At 39.1% G+C, this 16,841-nt stretch overlaps 1 protein-coding gene across 3 annotated transcripts in view; it reads left to right on the top strand.

Annotated features, from left to right (window-relative positions):
* The window catches only part of CALCR (calcitonin receptor), a 176,036-nt gene that overhangs the window by 138,144 nt on the left and 21,051 nt on the right, over positions 1-16,841 (top strand). For all 3 annotated transcript variants that reach the window (XM_042471118.1, XM_042471117.1, XM_042471116.1), the window contains one exon: positions 12,302-12,455. In XM_042471118.1, the coding sequence (XP_042327052.1) occupies positions 12,302-12,455 (154 nt within the window). The remainder of the gene's footprint in view (positions 1-12,301; positions 12,456-16,841) is intronic.

Genomic DNA, 16,841 nt, shown 5'->3' with positions numbered 1-16,841 from the left:
AACTGGGCTAGAAATTTTGGTGAAAACATTTTTTAGAGTTTATCTCATCAAACTTGTAATAGTTCATACTACAGTTGTATTAATTTATCACTTTGATATTCTGCTAACTCAAGCAGCTCATACTATTAAACTATGGAGCTTATTGCTTACCTTTTTAAACCAGCTCCAGCCTCCAGGGCTGGAGCCAGGACATGGGATAGAGGTGGGGATTGTTGCTCACTAAATCACTGCTGAACCTCCGCAGGACCTTTCCACCTTCTAAAAAGTGCAGGCGGAGCTTGGCCCTGGGCTTGAACCCAGGCTGATGGCGGCTGGCAGTCCGGAGGTTTGGTGGCAATTTAGTGAGCAATAATCCCCGCCTCCATCCCAGTTCCAGCCTAGGAGGCTGGAGCCGGTTTTAAAAGGTGAGCGATAAGCACCTCTGTTGTCCTGTTGTTGTTTTCATCTCACAGAATCTAATGCAGCAGCATCGCTGAGTAGGTTTTGAACCCAGGCCTGCTTAGTCCAAATCTTCATTCTGTGTATTGTACTACAGTGGATATGTATTGAAGACCAAAGCACACATTAAATAGGTTTCTGTGTAACTTTCCCAGCTGTTTTGTGCTTTAATCAAAAACAGTAACAGTACAAGCATGTGTAGGATAGGTTCCCGACAGTGTGTGTGTGTGTGTGTGTTTTCTTTCAAACTGTCTGTCAACTTATGGCAACCCCATGAATTTAATGAGAGTCAGTGTGGCACAGCAGTTGGACTATGATTGTGGAGATCAGGGTCTGATTTCCTGATCAACTATGGAAATCACTGGGTGACCTTGCCTGAGTCACACACTCTCAGCCCCAGAAAACTCCATAATGGGTTCACTTTAGGGTTGCTATAAATTGGAAACGATCTGAAGGCATCCAACAACAAACAACAATGCATTTCATAGGGTTTTCTCAGGCAAGGAATACTCAAGAGGTGGTTTTGCCAGTTCCTTCCTCTGCAACTCTGGAGTTGCTATAGCACTGTCTTTTTCCATCCTTCCCTCCCAACCTAGGTGCGGAATGAAACCATTTAAGCATGGATTTTATTGCAGGCCTCAGTTCCCAGTCAGGAGGCATCCCATCATGGCATCCTGTACCTGATCAGGACTTCTCCAGCACTTTTTGAAAGAATGGGGTTTTCCCATTCTTCACAAAGTATGGGATAAGTCTGAGTCATGTATGGGATGCCATGATCAGGTATGGGATGCCTCTGGGCTGGGCATGGAGACCTGTGATAAAAACTATGCTTAAAAGTTTTCATCTCATGCCTAGGTCAGGAGGGAAGGATGGAAAACGGCAGTGTGATAAACTCCATAGCCTACAGCACCTGGTATTCATTGGAGGTTTCCCATCCAAGTATTGGCTGGAGCTAACCCTACTTAGGATCTGGTATCTTTAGAATATGTAGGCCCCTAGCTGACTTGATGCTGCTAAGGAAATACAAGGCAGGGAGAGAGAAGTAATCTCTCTCAGGTGAGAAGGGAAATAAGCAATAAAGACCTAGCTAAAGTCCCCCCTCCTCTCTGCCCTTCTTCTACTGAAAGCTATTAACTCAGATCAATGTTACAATAGTCCAACATGACAATAGCGTCTTTGTTTTTCTAATGCTGTCACCAAGTGAGTCATGCAATTTAGGGAACCATTCTGATGGAAGGAAACTAAGATGCCTTAATGGATTCAGGGAATCTGTAAATCATTGAATAGAATTTGTGGCCAGTCTTTTGAAGATCAGAACATTTAATAAGACAAAAGAGCAGACTGACCTGGATTGTATTGCATTTAGTCTTGTGTTTTCATTGGGGGAACACTTTCTCCCAATTCATCACCATTAATCTCTCCATTTGGAACCATCTTAATTTCCCTCTGCCATTAAAACTGTATGATCAACCTTCTAGTACTTCATCCTGTTTTGAATCATAACTATTCTTTTTAATTAGGGATGTGGAAGAAACCTTGAAGCAGGCAAGATTTTGGTCAAAGAGCAAAATTTTTGTTGTGTACCTTCAAGTCCAACTTATGGTGACACTAAGATGAACGTATCACAAGGTTTTCTAGGCAAGACCTGTCTGGGGCAGGGGTTGCCTTTGCCCAAAATCATAACTCCAGTTACATGCACAAGAGAAAAAGAAGACATATCTCAAGACACCAGAAATATGTTCTTTTATTAGCTAAAAAGCCTGGGAAAGGGATACACTTCAGACGTTTTTGGGGGAAGTTTAAAAGCAAAGCTGAGCCAGGACCTCCAAAACCAACTACTGGCAAAATGAAAGCATGCTTTGATTTAAGCTGGCTATAGGCAATGTGCAAATGTAACAATTATCTTATACAATACTGTGTCATATATTTATATGTTATCCTTTCGCAGTTTTTTAATATAGCCCCCTGTGAAAGAGTGAGTATCCAAATTTAGCCCATATTATGAAACCTGAGATAAAAAAGTATACATATGCCAAACCGCAATGTACTTTTTAGTTAATAAAATATTATATTTCCAGCTTCTAGAGATACACTTCCTTTTATTGTTGAAGATTTTGAAGAAGACAAACTGTCATCAAAGCAAAATAGCCTGGTGAGGATTCTCCACCCCCCATGAGAGATCTCACGTCCAGCACAAGAGCAATCCAACAGACACAATTGGGGGACATATAATTTCCAAAATTTGTGCAAAAATTCCTTCCACAAAACTTGCACATTTTCTCTTTGTTCAGCTATGCACATATGCAACAGGCAGCAAACAAAAAGTAACACATTGCTTGAATAAAAAGATGCAAAACACCTGTCCAATGAAACAATATTCTAAGTATGTGTACCACAATGCAACATGTGTTGTAGTTTTAAAATTTGCACATATGTAGATATGTACAGAAATCAGTCTCATAAGTATACCATACCTCTTTGGTACCAACAAAATAATCTTACCATGTTGCAGGAAAGGAGGAAATGCATTTTCTTATTTACTGTACAACCATCAACAAACTCAGAATTTACATCCTTAATCTTCTGTGTAGTCACTAGAAGCCAAGAAAGCCAAGAAGCCAAGATGCAGAGTATAGCGGCTCTTTAGTAGGATGACTGTCATTTTTCTTTATTGTATTGGCATATTGGCATTATTGTATTAGCATACAGTATTTACTTAATGACCTTTTGATGATCCGTTGGTGCTCTTATTCTTGCTATTGATATAGGTATCAAGAATGCCCTTCTATACTGAGTAACGATAGCACTAACCTATCACAGACCTGCTTTGGTTCAACAAGATTACGATATCATGCCCTCACACCAGAACATGGGAAATCTGATATTTTTGGAACAAAACTTGGAGAATCCCAGTCTGCCTAGGGATTTTAAAAAGTGTAGTTCAAAAAGATAACTTTTGCAAACTCTGCCTCCATACCATCGAACAAAAGACATTTCACTCATGACATTTTTCTGATCAGCCCCATGGACTGTTTTTACAAGAAGCTGGATGAACAAGGAAATGACCTATGTGTCCTTTTTGATGTGTAGGAGAACTCCAGTTGGCTGTTATTGATTTTCTGAGAATGAAAAATAATGAAACACTTGACCCAAGAGTAAACAAACTGTTGGATGTAATGTAAGTGGTGCCTTTAAAAATAATAATAATAAAACAGCCACTTCATCTGTGATTTCAGATCAAAACCTCCCACATGAATCAAGTTTTCAGTGAGTTACAGCTAATCTGTTATCCTGTGAATGCCAAACAGTTACTTTTGGGGGGGAAATCTGTTGTGACAAGATCTGTTGAGAGGCAGAAAAAATTAAGTGAACATCTGAAGATTCTTTCATTTCCAGCCCTCCCTCTACAGGCATCTATTCAGTAAAGAATTTGAATGTTCTACCATAGAACAATCTATTTCTTGGTTCCAGGTCTTGTCCATTCACTTGACTTTTCCAAGTCAAAAATGACAGAAGTTTCATCCTTCATAATTTCAATGTAATACTGTTGTATCTTTCTTTCTTGACACAGTTTCTGCTGTTCTCATTCTCTTTCCAGGGCTTGCTTTTCCTGAAGGGGTGGGGGATGTTAAAAGCAGATTGTTGTCTGCTGTGTATTTTCCACATCCCACTCTTGTAATATATAATCTGTATTGTAGTGGACAATGACAGTATCATTGTGAGGTTGTTGAGTAGGATTAAAAAAAACTGTGAGCTTCTTCAAATTAGGGCATGATGAAAAGATGACAATTGGGCTCTTGAAATTATACCAATTCCAGAGGTGGAAAAGGTCTCAATGATGACTGTTTGTAGAGTATTTGGGTATGTAGACCCAAATACCCAAAGTTACCAGACAGTACACAATGGGGAGGTGGAAACACGTTGAAAAATGTTTGTCACTCCTGAAATGGCAATTTATCTTTTAATATCCTCCAACTCCGAAATGGGCTGAAAATTGTCTGAAGACGTCTGAGGTTGAAATCAGAAGTAGTCTCAGGAAGCTACAACAATTCCTCAACTCCATGTTTTTGTACATTTACTTTCCCTCATTTTGTTGTCTTACAACTTGGAATTGGATTTAATCATTACCACTTGTTGTATACAAGATACTCAACATTGTGCAAATGCAAAATAGTTTTATTAAGAACCAAAAGTTAAGAAAACAAAAATAAACTGGCACTTGTTGATTGCATACATACTCACTCCCTTTAGTGTGACATGCCTAAGTAATTTCAACCCATGGAGTCCACATATGTACAATACCACTGCCACATATTCTTAGATTAAGTACACCTGTTTCTGGAAGGCCCCAGAGTTTTATTGTAGAGTGATGATCCACCATCACTCAAAATCACGGATCTGGAGCTGCAGTTTTGCCTGGGGGGCACTGTATATATCACTTCTTTCACTGCCAGTGCTAGCATAATCTCTCCCAGGGTTTCTATGTCAAATTCAACATGCCCCAGAGTACTATATGTTGGATAACAATAGAGGTGGTCATTGTGCTTGTGTCCTTTCTATGCTCTTCAAACAGCCAGTTGTCTACTGTAGAAACAGATCTGATCAATCAGACTTCCTGGAGTCACTGGACTCCTGTGGATCAGTTCTGAGCCATAACCTCTTATGTTGCAAAGAGTAGGCACTTCCAGACTACTGAAAAGTGAGAGGGTCTCTCCTGCCCTTCACCAAGCACAACATTTGCTAGATTTTCTTAATCGGTTTGTAGATCATTTGGAGGTCTCATGGGTGCAGGAGTTTATCACATACAGTACCATGCAGCTGTGGACAAGTCTACATAGGGACCACCAAACACAGTGTTCAAACACGAATCAAGGAACACAAGAGACACTGTAGACAGAAGAGAGACACTGTAGACACGAGAGACACTGTAGCCAGACAGAAGAATCAGCAATAGGAGAATATGCTATAAACCAACCTGGACATAAAATGCTATTTGAAAACACTGACATTCTGGACCATGCCAACAACTATCAGGTCAGAATGCACAGGGAAGCCATTGAAATCCACAAACACCTGGATATCTTCAACAGGAAAGAAGAAATCTTGAAAGGAAACAAAGGGGCAAAACAGATGGGCAAGAAAAGTGGCTTGAAGCTGCCTTTTCTGAAGCCACATTGAAACCCCACCAACCACACCGCCGGCTCCCAAGGCAGCTGGAGTGCTCATGTCATGACCATATGATATGGCTTCAAGCCAGGAAGAAGCGGGGAAAAGCTACTTCTTTTTGAAAAGGCTTTTCTCTACATAAAGTGCCTAGAGGGCACTTTCCTGCTGGCTTCAAGGCATGTGTCATCTAAACGCCACACCTTCAAGTCAGCCTGAAAGCACCTCTTTTTGCCTGTCTGTTTAGCCCCCAAGTTTGCCTACCAGTCCTGGAAAAAAAACAAAATCAACACTCAGCATTTGCAAATGAACATCACCCAGGGTCAGGGGGTTTCCCAGCAGACAATGGATCACAAATTAGACACAAATCCTCCTTGTATATCCTCCCACCCTGAGGCCTTGCCATTCACCAACAGACTAACACAGAGATTAACATGTAGATCACTTCCTCTCAACCAAGGGTCACACAGTATATCTACTCCACACACCTCCATGCCAGCATTCTCTGATGATGCCATCCACAAATGCAGGTGAAACATCAGGAATAAATCCTTCCAGAATAGGGCAACATAGCCTGAAAAACTTACACACACACATAAACAAACAGAAAGCTTCTTTATTTTGCAGTTGGACCCTCTTAAAGGTAGCAGGGAGGTGAGGGAGGATAAAGGAAATTGAGTACTCAAATTGGCCCTAACTGTGTTCTAAAATCTGATCTGTAAATGGGCCCCTGATATGAATCACAACTGAACATACAAGTACTTGAGGGACAATGCAGTGATACACACTCACCCCCCCCCCCACATTTGTGGGTTTGACATTGGAGGTTTTGACTATTTGCAGATTTGTAGCTCAGGGATGTAGCCAGAATTTTGGGGAGGGGGGGCTTGGGTGTGGAGGCACACACACATCATGGGCGCGCACACCATTCATTGTATTCCAGTGCAGCTTCAGCGTAAGGTTTGGTTGATATTGTTTTTAACATAAATTAATGGAAGGGGGGGTCCGCACCCCATGGACCCCCCCCCTTGGCTACATCACAGTGAAGCTGCTGCTTAGCTGGATTGAGTTGCATGAGAAATCAATAGGGTGGAAAGCAGTTTAAAATCTGGCTGGCTCTTTTGGAAGAAGAGGAGATTCATAGAAGATGGCTTGAGAAGAAGAGGGATGGGATGAAGAGACCTATGCACTGGAAAGGGGTTTATCACCTGGCTGGCTCTTTTGGAAGGATTGGGAAGAACAAGAGTGAGGTGAGAGATCGATAGAGTGAAAAGCAGTTTAAAACCTGACTGGCTCATTTGGAAGGAGAGGTTGATAGGAGGTGGATTGGGATGAACATGAGAGGGATGAGGAGATGATATTTACAGTTTTCCATTTTTGCAGGAATCCTGTTCCCCTAACCCCTGCAAATGTGGAGGAGCAACTGTATACTGGAATTTTTAAAAAGACCCCACCTTCTGGGTGGGAATAAAATGTTGCTGCTTGTGCTGGCAACAGACACATCATCTATTTCTTTCTTCTTCTTATTTTAATGAGAACTACAGCATCAGATACAATACCCAACAGCAACATTTACTCTGGATACCTCCAGAGTAATTTTTTTCATATTATTCCAATATACTGACAGCGTTGTGAATAATTATACTGGCCTAAGGTACTATATATCCTTGAAGGAAAATATTTGACATTGATAAAAAAAAAATAAACTAAATATTTTGTTTAACCAAAAGATCTGAATTGTCACTTTTTAAATCAAGTAGCTAGTTCTAAATATGCAAATTGATAGTAACATATAAGCAGGTATTATATGTTCCGACAGGAAAGTGATTTAAAGCTGCCCTGGTTCACCTCATGTTATTTTGGAAAAGGTCTGTTACTTATTTATTTGAAGCTATGGGGTTTGGGGAATTTAAGCATGCTGTCATACGACAGTGATCTAATAACCAGAGTAGGTTTAGCAAGCTCAAACTAAATGCAGTCTTCTTTTAGTCTGAATTATATCCACTGTGGAAAATGCCCTGATGTCTTTAGTTTGAATTTAGATGACAGATGTAATAAAACAATGTGTCATTTCCAATGCTAACTGATGCTGAAGCAAATTTTCAGCTGATAAATTTCAACTGCAATGCAACTGATTTTGGAAATGAAGTATAAACTGTGCTCAGTGTTAGTCATTAAAATACCACCAGGTTTATGTGTATGTGCATGTTTTGCACTTCAACAGGTATCTTAAAGTTATGTATTTTGAAGTAAGCTACTTTGGGTTTTGTTGTTGTTGTTGTTGTTGTTGCTGCTGCTGCTGTTGTGTGCCTTCAAGTCATTTCTGACTTTTGGTGACCCTAAGGGCCTAAGACAAGTCTATCACAAGGGTTTCTTTGGAGGATTTGTTCAGAGAAGGTTAGCTATTGTTTTCCCCTGAGGCTGAGAGAGTGTGACTTGTCCAAGGTCACCCAATGGGCTTCATGGCTGAGTAAGGAATCCAATCCCGGTCTCCAGAGTCATAGTCCAACACTCAAACCACTACTCCATGCTGGCTCTCTACCTGCAACTTAAGACCTGATCGACCACACATAGCAAAATGAATTGGTAGATTCCTGAGGTCACAGGCTGGACTTTATACTGCTCTAAACTACTAGCAGCTGCTGGTTTCCATGTCAGTGAGGCACTGAATCCATTCCAGGTTTTAATCTATATGTGATAGAACCTCTTTAAGGTGATGAACCATTGGGAGGGTAGAATTCGGCATGTTGTGGATTTAAATCACACATTAAAACATGGAGTAAATTTCTCACCTCACTGACATGGGATCCACCAGCTTCCGCTGCTCTTGTTTGCACTACCATGCAGCTAAGAGGCAGCATGGTGTGTATGTGATATGACAATCCAATCCCTACTGTATTAGCTTTCTGACTGCAAAAGGCTCTTTTATTTAACCTAGCACAGCTAACCTGCAACACGTGTTCTCAGCAACAGTCCTGGGATTAAGAAATCTTTGATGGTGTGGGAAGGGAGTTGATTTACAGCAACAAGTTTAGGCTGCCAGGAAAGCTTGGCACAGATAGTTCTTTAATTATGAATAACTTTTGTCAGATTATCTTGTGCTTCTGGTAATACTAAAGATCTAAATGGTAGTCTGCCCTCCAGACCTAGTTTCAGATGAGATCTATAGCAGACAACAGTCCTGTCTCATTCACAGAATTTTGCAGGGGAGATGGACAACATGATATTTCACTAGTGAACCTCCCAATACTTCATGTAGAGACAGCCACCTGGAGTCACACCAGAGTACACAGGTAACAGGAGGAGTTTGGGGCCAGAATACTCCAGGAGCATCCTGGAATATTGTGCCCAGTGTAGACTCATTCACAGATGAAGAGGGGGAAAGGCCTGCTGTGGCATAATCATGATCCTGATAGTTCATGCCTTATATCATGCACTAAGCATGTTTGAGAGTCAGTGAAACTGCTCCAGATTTGAATCTGAACTAAAGATTCAAGGTACTGAAACTGTTTGGGGGACTGAGTGCAACGAATTTGGTAGCTCCTTTAAAGTTCAGAAAGATGAGCCAGGTCAGTGCTTATAATCACCAGTCATCGCTAATTCAAGTAGGCTCCTATGTGATGCAGAGCTTTAAAATATGTCTGTATCCAAGAAAAGCTTCATAAATGTTTGCAAGTAAGCACCGATGTTTGTCATATTCTGATGTATACATGTACACACACACTCACTTCATCTTGATAAATTACTAAATCTTCATGCTAAGATTTTCTAATACATTTTAAGATTTATGAGATGTGATTTTAAGCGCTAACCTGGCTCATCCTTCATGTATCTAATCTCTTTCCTTAACCTATTACACATCAGGAGCTTCTTAAAAAGCCATAAACTGAAGTTGATGCATAGGAATTAATTCATGAGATGACTGCAGAATTTAAATCAGAAAACAATATTGTTTGCTAGACATGACTAGGAGTATAGATATATAGATGGCTTGTTGGAAATGTAATATGGGACAAACCAAATATTCCAGAAGTTTAGTGTCTACACAATCATCACACCATAAAGCTTGACAGGAGACAAAGATCACCACACTGGATTCTCACTGGCAAGGGATATTTCAGTGCCCCCTCCCCAAAAAAAAAATTTCAGAAGATGGAAAGCACAGAGCCTATCTTCTTACAGGGCATGTAAAGCACATCCAAAGAATCCCCTAGCTAGACTTTTTTTTTGGGGGGGGGGGGGGGGGTTTATTGAAAAAAAAAAAAAAAAAAAAAGGAAGGAAGGAAGGAAGGAAGGAGACAGCTGTTAATACATGTGATATTTTGTTGCATATATTTGATAAATATTTGCTTGGAGCTAGTATCTATCGAGTACATATCCATGTGTGACTAAAACAGCAAGTTCTTCTACTTACTGAATGATGAACTATGAATATTTGTCTTTCCAACCTTGGAGCATGAGTCTTTTAATGATAGTAGAAAGATGCATGAGCCAACTATAGTGATTATCAGTCAAGTTCCAAGTCAGAGGTTTACACTTGAAAGTACAGATGTACTTTGAGAAAAAGTCAAAGATCTTTCTACTGCAAAATGTTGTAATGAAGCCAAAAAAGAGCCTCCACTGGACACAGGAGCATCATATGCGAGAAGGTGTGATTATAGTGAATTTGATCCCAGGGATTCCAAGGTCCACTAAATCTGGCATCCCTCAGTAGGTTGCTAAAATGAGTACCCAGCTTGTTGGGGGCAATTAGCATACATATTGTAAAACGCTTAGGGAGTGCTTAAGTGTACTGTTAAGCAGTATAGAAATGTACTTGCTATTGCTGCTGTTGCTATCAATAGGCTATGCTGGCTATGGGATTCTAAGAGTTATAGTCCAAAGACTTGCTCAGATCTTGGATGAGCCATCTTCAAATCTAAGGTTGAGACATACTGACATATTTATGCATCTGTTGTCCCATATGGTATTAAAAACTAGTGTTTTTAATTGGTATCCTGCCATATCCTAGCTTGCAGCAATCTGGTCTGCACCATGATAAAATTGTTAGAGGTAGGTGCCACACTAGCACAGGACAGGGCACCCAAAAGATCTGTCTGTTATTATATAGTATGTTCTGCAAGCCATATGCATGGGTCTCAATCATTTGACAAATAAAAATATCAACCCATAGATAAGCACATTGTTGGATTCAAACATCCATGACTTGAAAATGACAGAGAGAGAGAAAGAGAGAGAGAGAAAGAGAGAAGATGGCCATTTTATATAAGGAACACTATTTACTATGCCATTGTATTTAATGGAACTTGATGGGACTTAATGGGATTTTGATATCCATGGGGTGTCTTGTAACCAAACCCCAGCAGATACCAAGGTACCATTGTACTCATGTAACATGTTGTCTGCTGATGAACGATTTGTTTCTTTAAGATTTGAATGTCTTTCTTGTGGCATTTTTTGGAAGCAATCTGCTGTCTGTCAAGTACAGGCAGCTTTTTGTTTTTTAGTGAAAGCCAATGTTGAGTTCACAGTACAGTATCTGTTTATTGGCAGTTTTTAGACACCAACATGCTTTGGTAAGATATGTACAATGCTCCAGGACTGCCAATCACCACCACAGGCTATGGGATCAATAAGAGCAGAAAGCTGGTTCCTCAGACACCAGCTGAGAGGTTTATTCAGCACGCAAAGGACAAGCTGTAGAACATATTGACCCATAGTTGAGGAAAACAATTTGAGGAAGATTTAAGTACCTTAACGAAGACGTTTGCCACTGCGTAAGGAATATGTGCATTTTCCCCCCTTCTGACATGCTGTTTTCCATCTAAGAGCTTAATTTGGAAGAAGAAAAAGAAATCAGTCAAGATTCAAAATTGTTTCAAAGTCACCATTTCTGGCATACTGTAGGATGTCTGTTCTGCATTACCCCAAAATGTATGGAGGCTGATTGTGAGCTCTAGGGTCTCACCAAACTTCAGATTCCAGTATTCCATAGAATGTTGCCAAGGCAGATAAAGTGGAATATAGCACTATATTCCACTTTAGTGGGGTGAATAAAAAAGTCTGGCATGAGAAGCTGGTATAAAACAGTATATTCCCAGTATGGATATGATTTAGAAGAGATTTGTTAGATTTGTTAACATGAAAATAATGATTTCTATCTTTGTTTCCTTTATTTTATTTTATTTTTAAATCCTTTATGTTTCATAACACTCAGTGCCCAGTGACCACTAATTTTTTTGGAAACAGGCTTATGTAACTCTTGAAATTAATTATTGGTATAGAAATACACCACCACTTAATGCTTATAATCATATGAAAAGAGGTTAGTGTGACCTTTTGGAGGTTTCAACTAGTATCTCTCCAAGACATAGTTGGACTTTAGATCTACTTAGTTGTTAGTTCTACAGCCCACCAGACTGGAAAAATATTCTGAAGTGTGAGTTGCTGATAGCAGCTTTTGGAATTTTGGCTCTTTGCACTTGATGCTTAGTGATTTAAGAGGAACATTTACTCAATATGTCTGATTTATTAGTAGCTTACTTTACTGTCAGTGGCAGAAATTGAAAGAATCCAACAAAAGAGAAAAATCCTTTGGAGCTTATATTTTTGTTTGCTTGCTTACCTAAGGTATTCACATTATTATTATTTGCCCAGAGTCTCTCTGTCTACAGTGTAATGTTTTCCATTTGTCTGACAGGTGAGCTGCAAAGTGCTTCAGTTTTTTCACCAATACATGATGGGCTGTAACTACTTCTGGATGCTTTGTGAAGGCATTTATCTACACACTCTCATAGTGGTGGCAGTTTTTGCTGAAGAACAACGTTTGCACTGGTATTACCTGTTGGGTTGGGGTATGTGTGCTTTCCCCATTCATTTCCCCTACCTGTGGTTAATGCTTTTAAACACTTACCGTCCTCAATTCATAGGATCTTGAACAAGACAAATCAAACCAGCAAGGTTCGTTCTGTCAGTTATTGGGCAGGTCCCATGTGCTTAGTACATTATTATTATTATTATTATTATTATTATTATTATTATTATTTCTTACCTATCTCTTCCCATGGATCCTTGATCAAGTAACAAATCCACAACCTCAGTTAAAACACACATCAATTTAAAAGGACAAATAAGATGTTCACAATCCACATTTAAAATTATTTAAAATTCACAATTTAAAAACCATCTGGATAAGTCTTTAATGCTGTTTTAAATTCTGGCAGCGTATTTAGCTATTGAATCTCTTCTGGCTAGTCATTCCACAGTCTCTAGGGGCAGCTGAAGAAAAAGTCCTCTGGCTGATAAGTTGCCAACCTGAGAGGACCTGAGTATACAGGGTGGATTATATGGGAGGAGATAGGTACCAGAGGTAACCTGGACCAAAACCATGTAGGGCTTTAAAGGTAATAGCCAACACTTTGTACCTTACCCAGAAACTAATTGGCAGCCAGTGGAGTGACTTTAATATCAGTGTGATATGATCACTCCTGGATGTTCAAGTAACCAATCTGGCTATTTTAACTAACTGGGGTTTCTGAACTTGGAACACAGGTAACCCAATGTATAGCACACTGCAAAAATAAAAAATATTTATATTTTACATTTTAGAAACCAAGACTGTAATTTGAAATGAACATAGAGAACTTTTACTTCTCCTCACCAAAAGATTTCCCAGCCATTGTAGCCAATAGTAAGAGCTTATCGAAGTTGCATTCCAAAACATCAATATGGCCAAAAGTTCAAAACCCTTAGTTGAAGGGAAGAGTCAAGGTACTTACAAAATTGGCTCATGTACTAGCACATATGTAAATTATATGTTCAGATACCACCTGGTTTGAATTCCATACAGTCCTGTCTCATGTGCCTGTACAATAAATTGTAGACAAGTACAATATGTAAGAAGAGGATGGTGGGGCCATTTTGAGAGAATATGTTGTCTTTAGTGCTTGATGCAAAAACTCAAGAGTACCTAGATTTCTGGTCAGCACTTTTGTTTAAAATGTGTTAGCTTGTGAGAAATGTAGATGCTTATGAAAAGTGCTAACATCTGATATGAACCATGAGGGATATTGGCCCGATGTCCTCCCTTGATGGCCACAGCATAGGACAGCTTGTTTAGGATGAGAAGAAAGAAGCAGTGCCTTACAAGGAAAACCCTCACACCAGACTCATTGCTTGTTCAACAAAATGCAAGAAGAATTAACTTTTTAGTGGCTTCCACAGCTCTAGTAATTCTCTCCCTGGCTGCTTAGGAGCATATTATAGCCTTTTCAAACTAGCCTGTTTGGTTCCAACTCATGGCAATCCTGTGAATGAAACATCTCCAAGAATCCCTATCCTCCACTGCCTTGCCCAGATCCTGCAAGCCCCTGCCCATAACCCCATGACTGAGTGTATCCATCTGGTTTGTGGTCTTCCTCTCTTTCCTCTACCCGCTACCTTTTCTAGAATTATTGTTTGTAGTCAGCCTATAAAAATGGGCTCCCATCCAGATAGCATAGATGTATTATACATATAATTAATTGGGCTATTTTGCACTATAGGCAAAGGAAGCGATTCTATTCAATATTTTATGTTGAGACCAAGATATTTGACTTTAAACCCTTGAGACTGTGACTGACTTAATATCGGCTCTGGCACATAATTGTAATGAGTGCCAACCCCATGAATTTAACATGAATCAGTATCTGAGAATGCTAATCAGGAGATGAACTAAATGAAATACCTGCATTTTATTAAGCAGACCCACTAAAAATGCAAAGTTGTATTCTCTTGCCATTCTTTCCCTGCAAACAAACCATTTCTTTTTGGGGTCAGAATTTGATATTGACAAGTGTGTATATTATAGTTTGCAGTCAGTAGTCATAAAATCACTCATGTGGAAGAAGTAAGCAGGAGGTATCTGTATTATCTTGGCTGAAATTTGAAGTGCCTGCAGGAAAAGTTAGCTTGTTTTTATTCAACCAAGATTAAAGATGTAAGATTTTCTGTAAGATTTTCAGATGTTGCTCCCGTATGCTAAATACTAATGACATGTCAAACATTACCATAGCAAAATGCTGATCTATTTGGAATTTTGGAGTTGACTGCAAAAGTTCATCCCAGAATGAGATAACTCAACTCAGCCTTTTAAAATCAAGATCAAATTCTAGTTTTAAAATACTGACAGTGCAATCCTTTCCATGTCTTCTGAGAAGTATGTCCAATTGGATGAGGCAGCTAGTTGGATTGTGCTCTAAATCTGGATTCAGCCAATTAGCTATCATCCATTCTCAAATCAAGGTACTTCTGATAAATTTTATTTTCAGCCCTTGTGGGAGAGCTCATTGCTTACAGTTGAAAGTACAGTAAAGCAAGATGCGTCTTTGGTTGAGAAATAAGCCTCCACTATGGTTTAATTTTATGGGGACACACCTTGAGGTGCCTTGATTCTCACACTTCTCTCACCTCTTCTCCTCTTTTATAAAGTGATCTTTAATGTGTTGGCCCATCTTAAAAGTAACCACTATTTCTGTGGAACCACATACAAGAGCTCTGGTTTGCTTTGACTATTATTAAAATAAATCAGGATCAATGAAATAGTTATTGTACAATAGTGTACAATAGTTTTAGTAGAACATACTATGAAAATGGAAACAGTGGAGTGTGCATATGTCATCATGTTCAGTGATCAGTTAAGCAGGTGCATGTGTTGGTATAATTAACTGCAGAACTAATCCTTTGCATTAAAAACAATTGACAACTATAAACATGCTTTTAAAATGATCTAAAGTATACAAGATTCATAAATATTTAGTGGCTTATGGATATGAACAGGATAGCAGAATACAGTAGATGATCAAATTTGCAGGAGGAGAATTAAATTCAAAATGTAAACTGCCAGGTTAAAAAAAGCTGGAAATAAATAAGAAGAAAAGTCTTCTCTACACCTGTATAACAAATGTTATTGAAGTTATTTTGGAATATGCTCAGTAAGCTGTCACTCAAACAGAATTCTTCACTGACATTCAATTTTAGTTATTTTGGCACTTTAGGCAACTTACCTAAACCAAAGGAATGATTTTACTGAACAAAATTACATTCAGCTGGCACATTTGCCAGTATTGTTTTAAAAGTAATGGTACACATCAATCTTTGATTCCATGGCCTCCTTCAGCCAGCACTAACATCTCTTATATTGAAAAGGCATATTGAAAAGAATTATTCCTCACTAGGTAGCTTGTGGAAATCCATTACGTATATGCAGACAGAGGATAAATGACCTTCTCAGAGCACTAGGGAAAATATCTCAGTTTGTAAAGGATATAAGAAGTGAAGTGACAGAACTCATTGGTAAATCATATGCATTGTACGTAGAAGATCGCAAAGTTCAACCCTCTGGCATCTCTATTTTAAAAAGAACCTATAGCAAGTGATGGGAAAGATCCACCTGAGAACTACATTCCACTAAAATAGTTCAGGGCTAGATAATTCTTCTAGCATTTTGAACTAAAGTTCTCACCAGTTTCAGCCTATCTGGCCAGCAATATGAACATTTTGAGGACACTACCGTTCAAATAAAATTTTGGAATCTGATTTGGAAACATTATATTGGCTGTATTGGCTGGGTGATTCTGGTCCTTGTAGTCCAAAAAAGTAAAATTTTCAAGCTATTGGCTGAGGTTCTAGAGCAGTGATTCCTGTATCCACAAAAGCTGTAAGTATCTTCTCTATTTCCTTTATTAGGACTCTTGAGAATTTAGAGCAAGAGTGGGCAATATGCAAGCCATGGGTCCCCTATTTATTCTGAAAGCTGTTCAAGAGTCCCTGCCACCAGTGCGGCTAATATTACTGAATCTAGCATGGCTGAAGCAGCAATGAGAAAAACATCTTGAAACATGGTTTTAAAAGTAGGAACACACTCCTGGAAGCCTCCTGGAAGTGTGATTCTACTTGTAAACAAGTTCTGTGGGGAGGACAAGCTTTATTAAATGAAAAGCAGGTGCTTTTTTGCTGCTAAAGTAACCATTCATTCAGGACTATGCACTTCATGATGGATTTAAGGAGTACCAATGTTGTTTGTCCTCTCTTAGAAATTACCCACCTTTGTTTTAGAGATAATCAGCCTTTAAGATAATCATAGGTTTGAGAAATGTAAATATAATCCCATATGGGTAAGTCCAATTATACTTAACAGGGTTTAAAAACTACCTGCAAATATTTCATAACTATCTATCAGTTATCATCATCATCACCACTGC

The sequence above is a fragment of the Sceloporus undulatus genome, chromosome 6 (assembly GCF_019175285.1).
Source record: "Sceloporus undulatus isolate JIND9_A2432 ecotype Alabama chromosome 6, SceUnd_v1.1, whole genome shotgun sequence".
NCBI classification, from domain to species: domain Eukaryota; kingdom Metazoa; phylum Chordata; class Lepidosauria; order Squamata; family Phrynosomatidae; genus Sceloporus; species Sceloporus undulatus.
The sequence above is the reverse complement of the archived record's forward strand: the minus strand, read 5'-3'. Positions and strand labels throughout refer to the sequence as shown.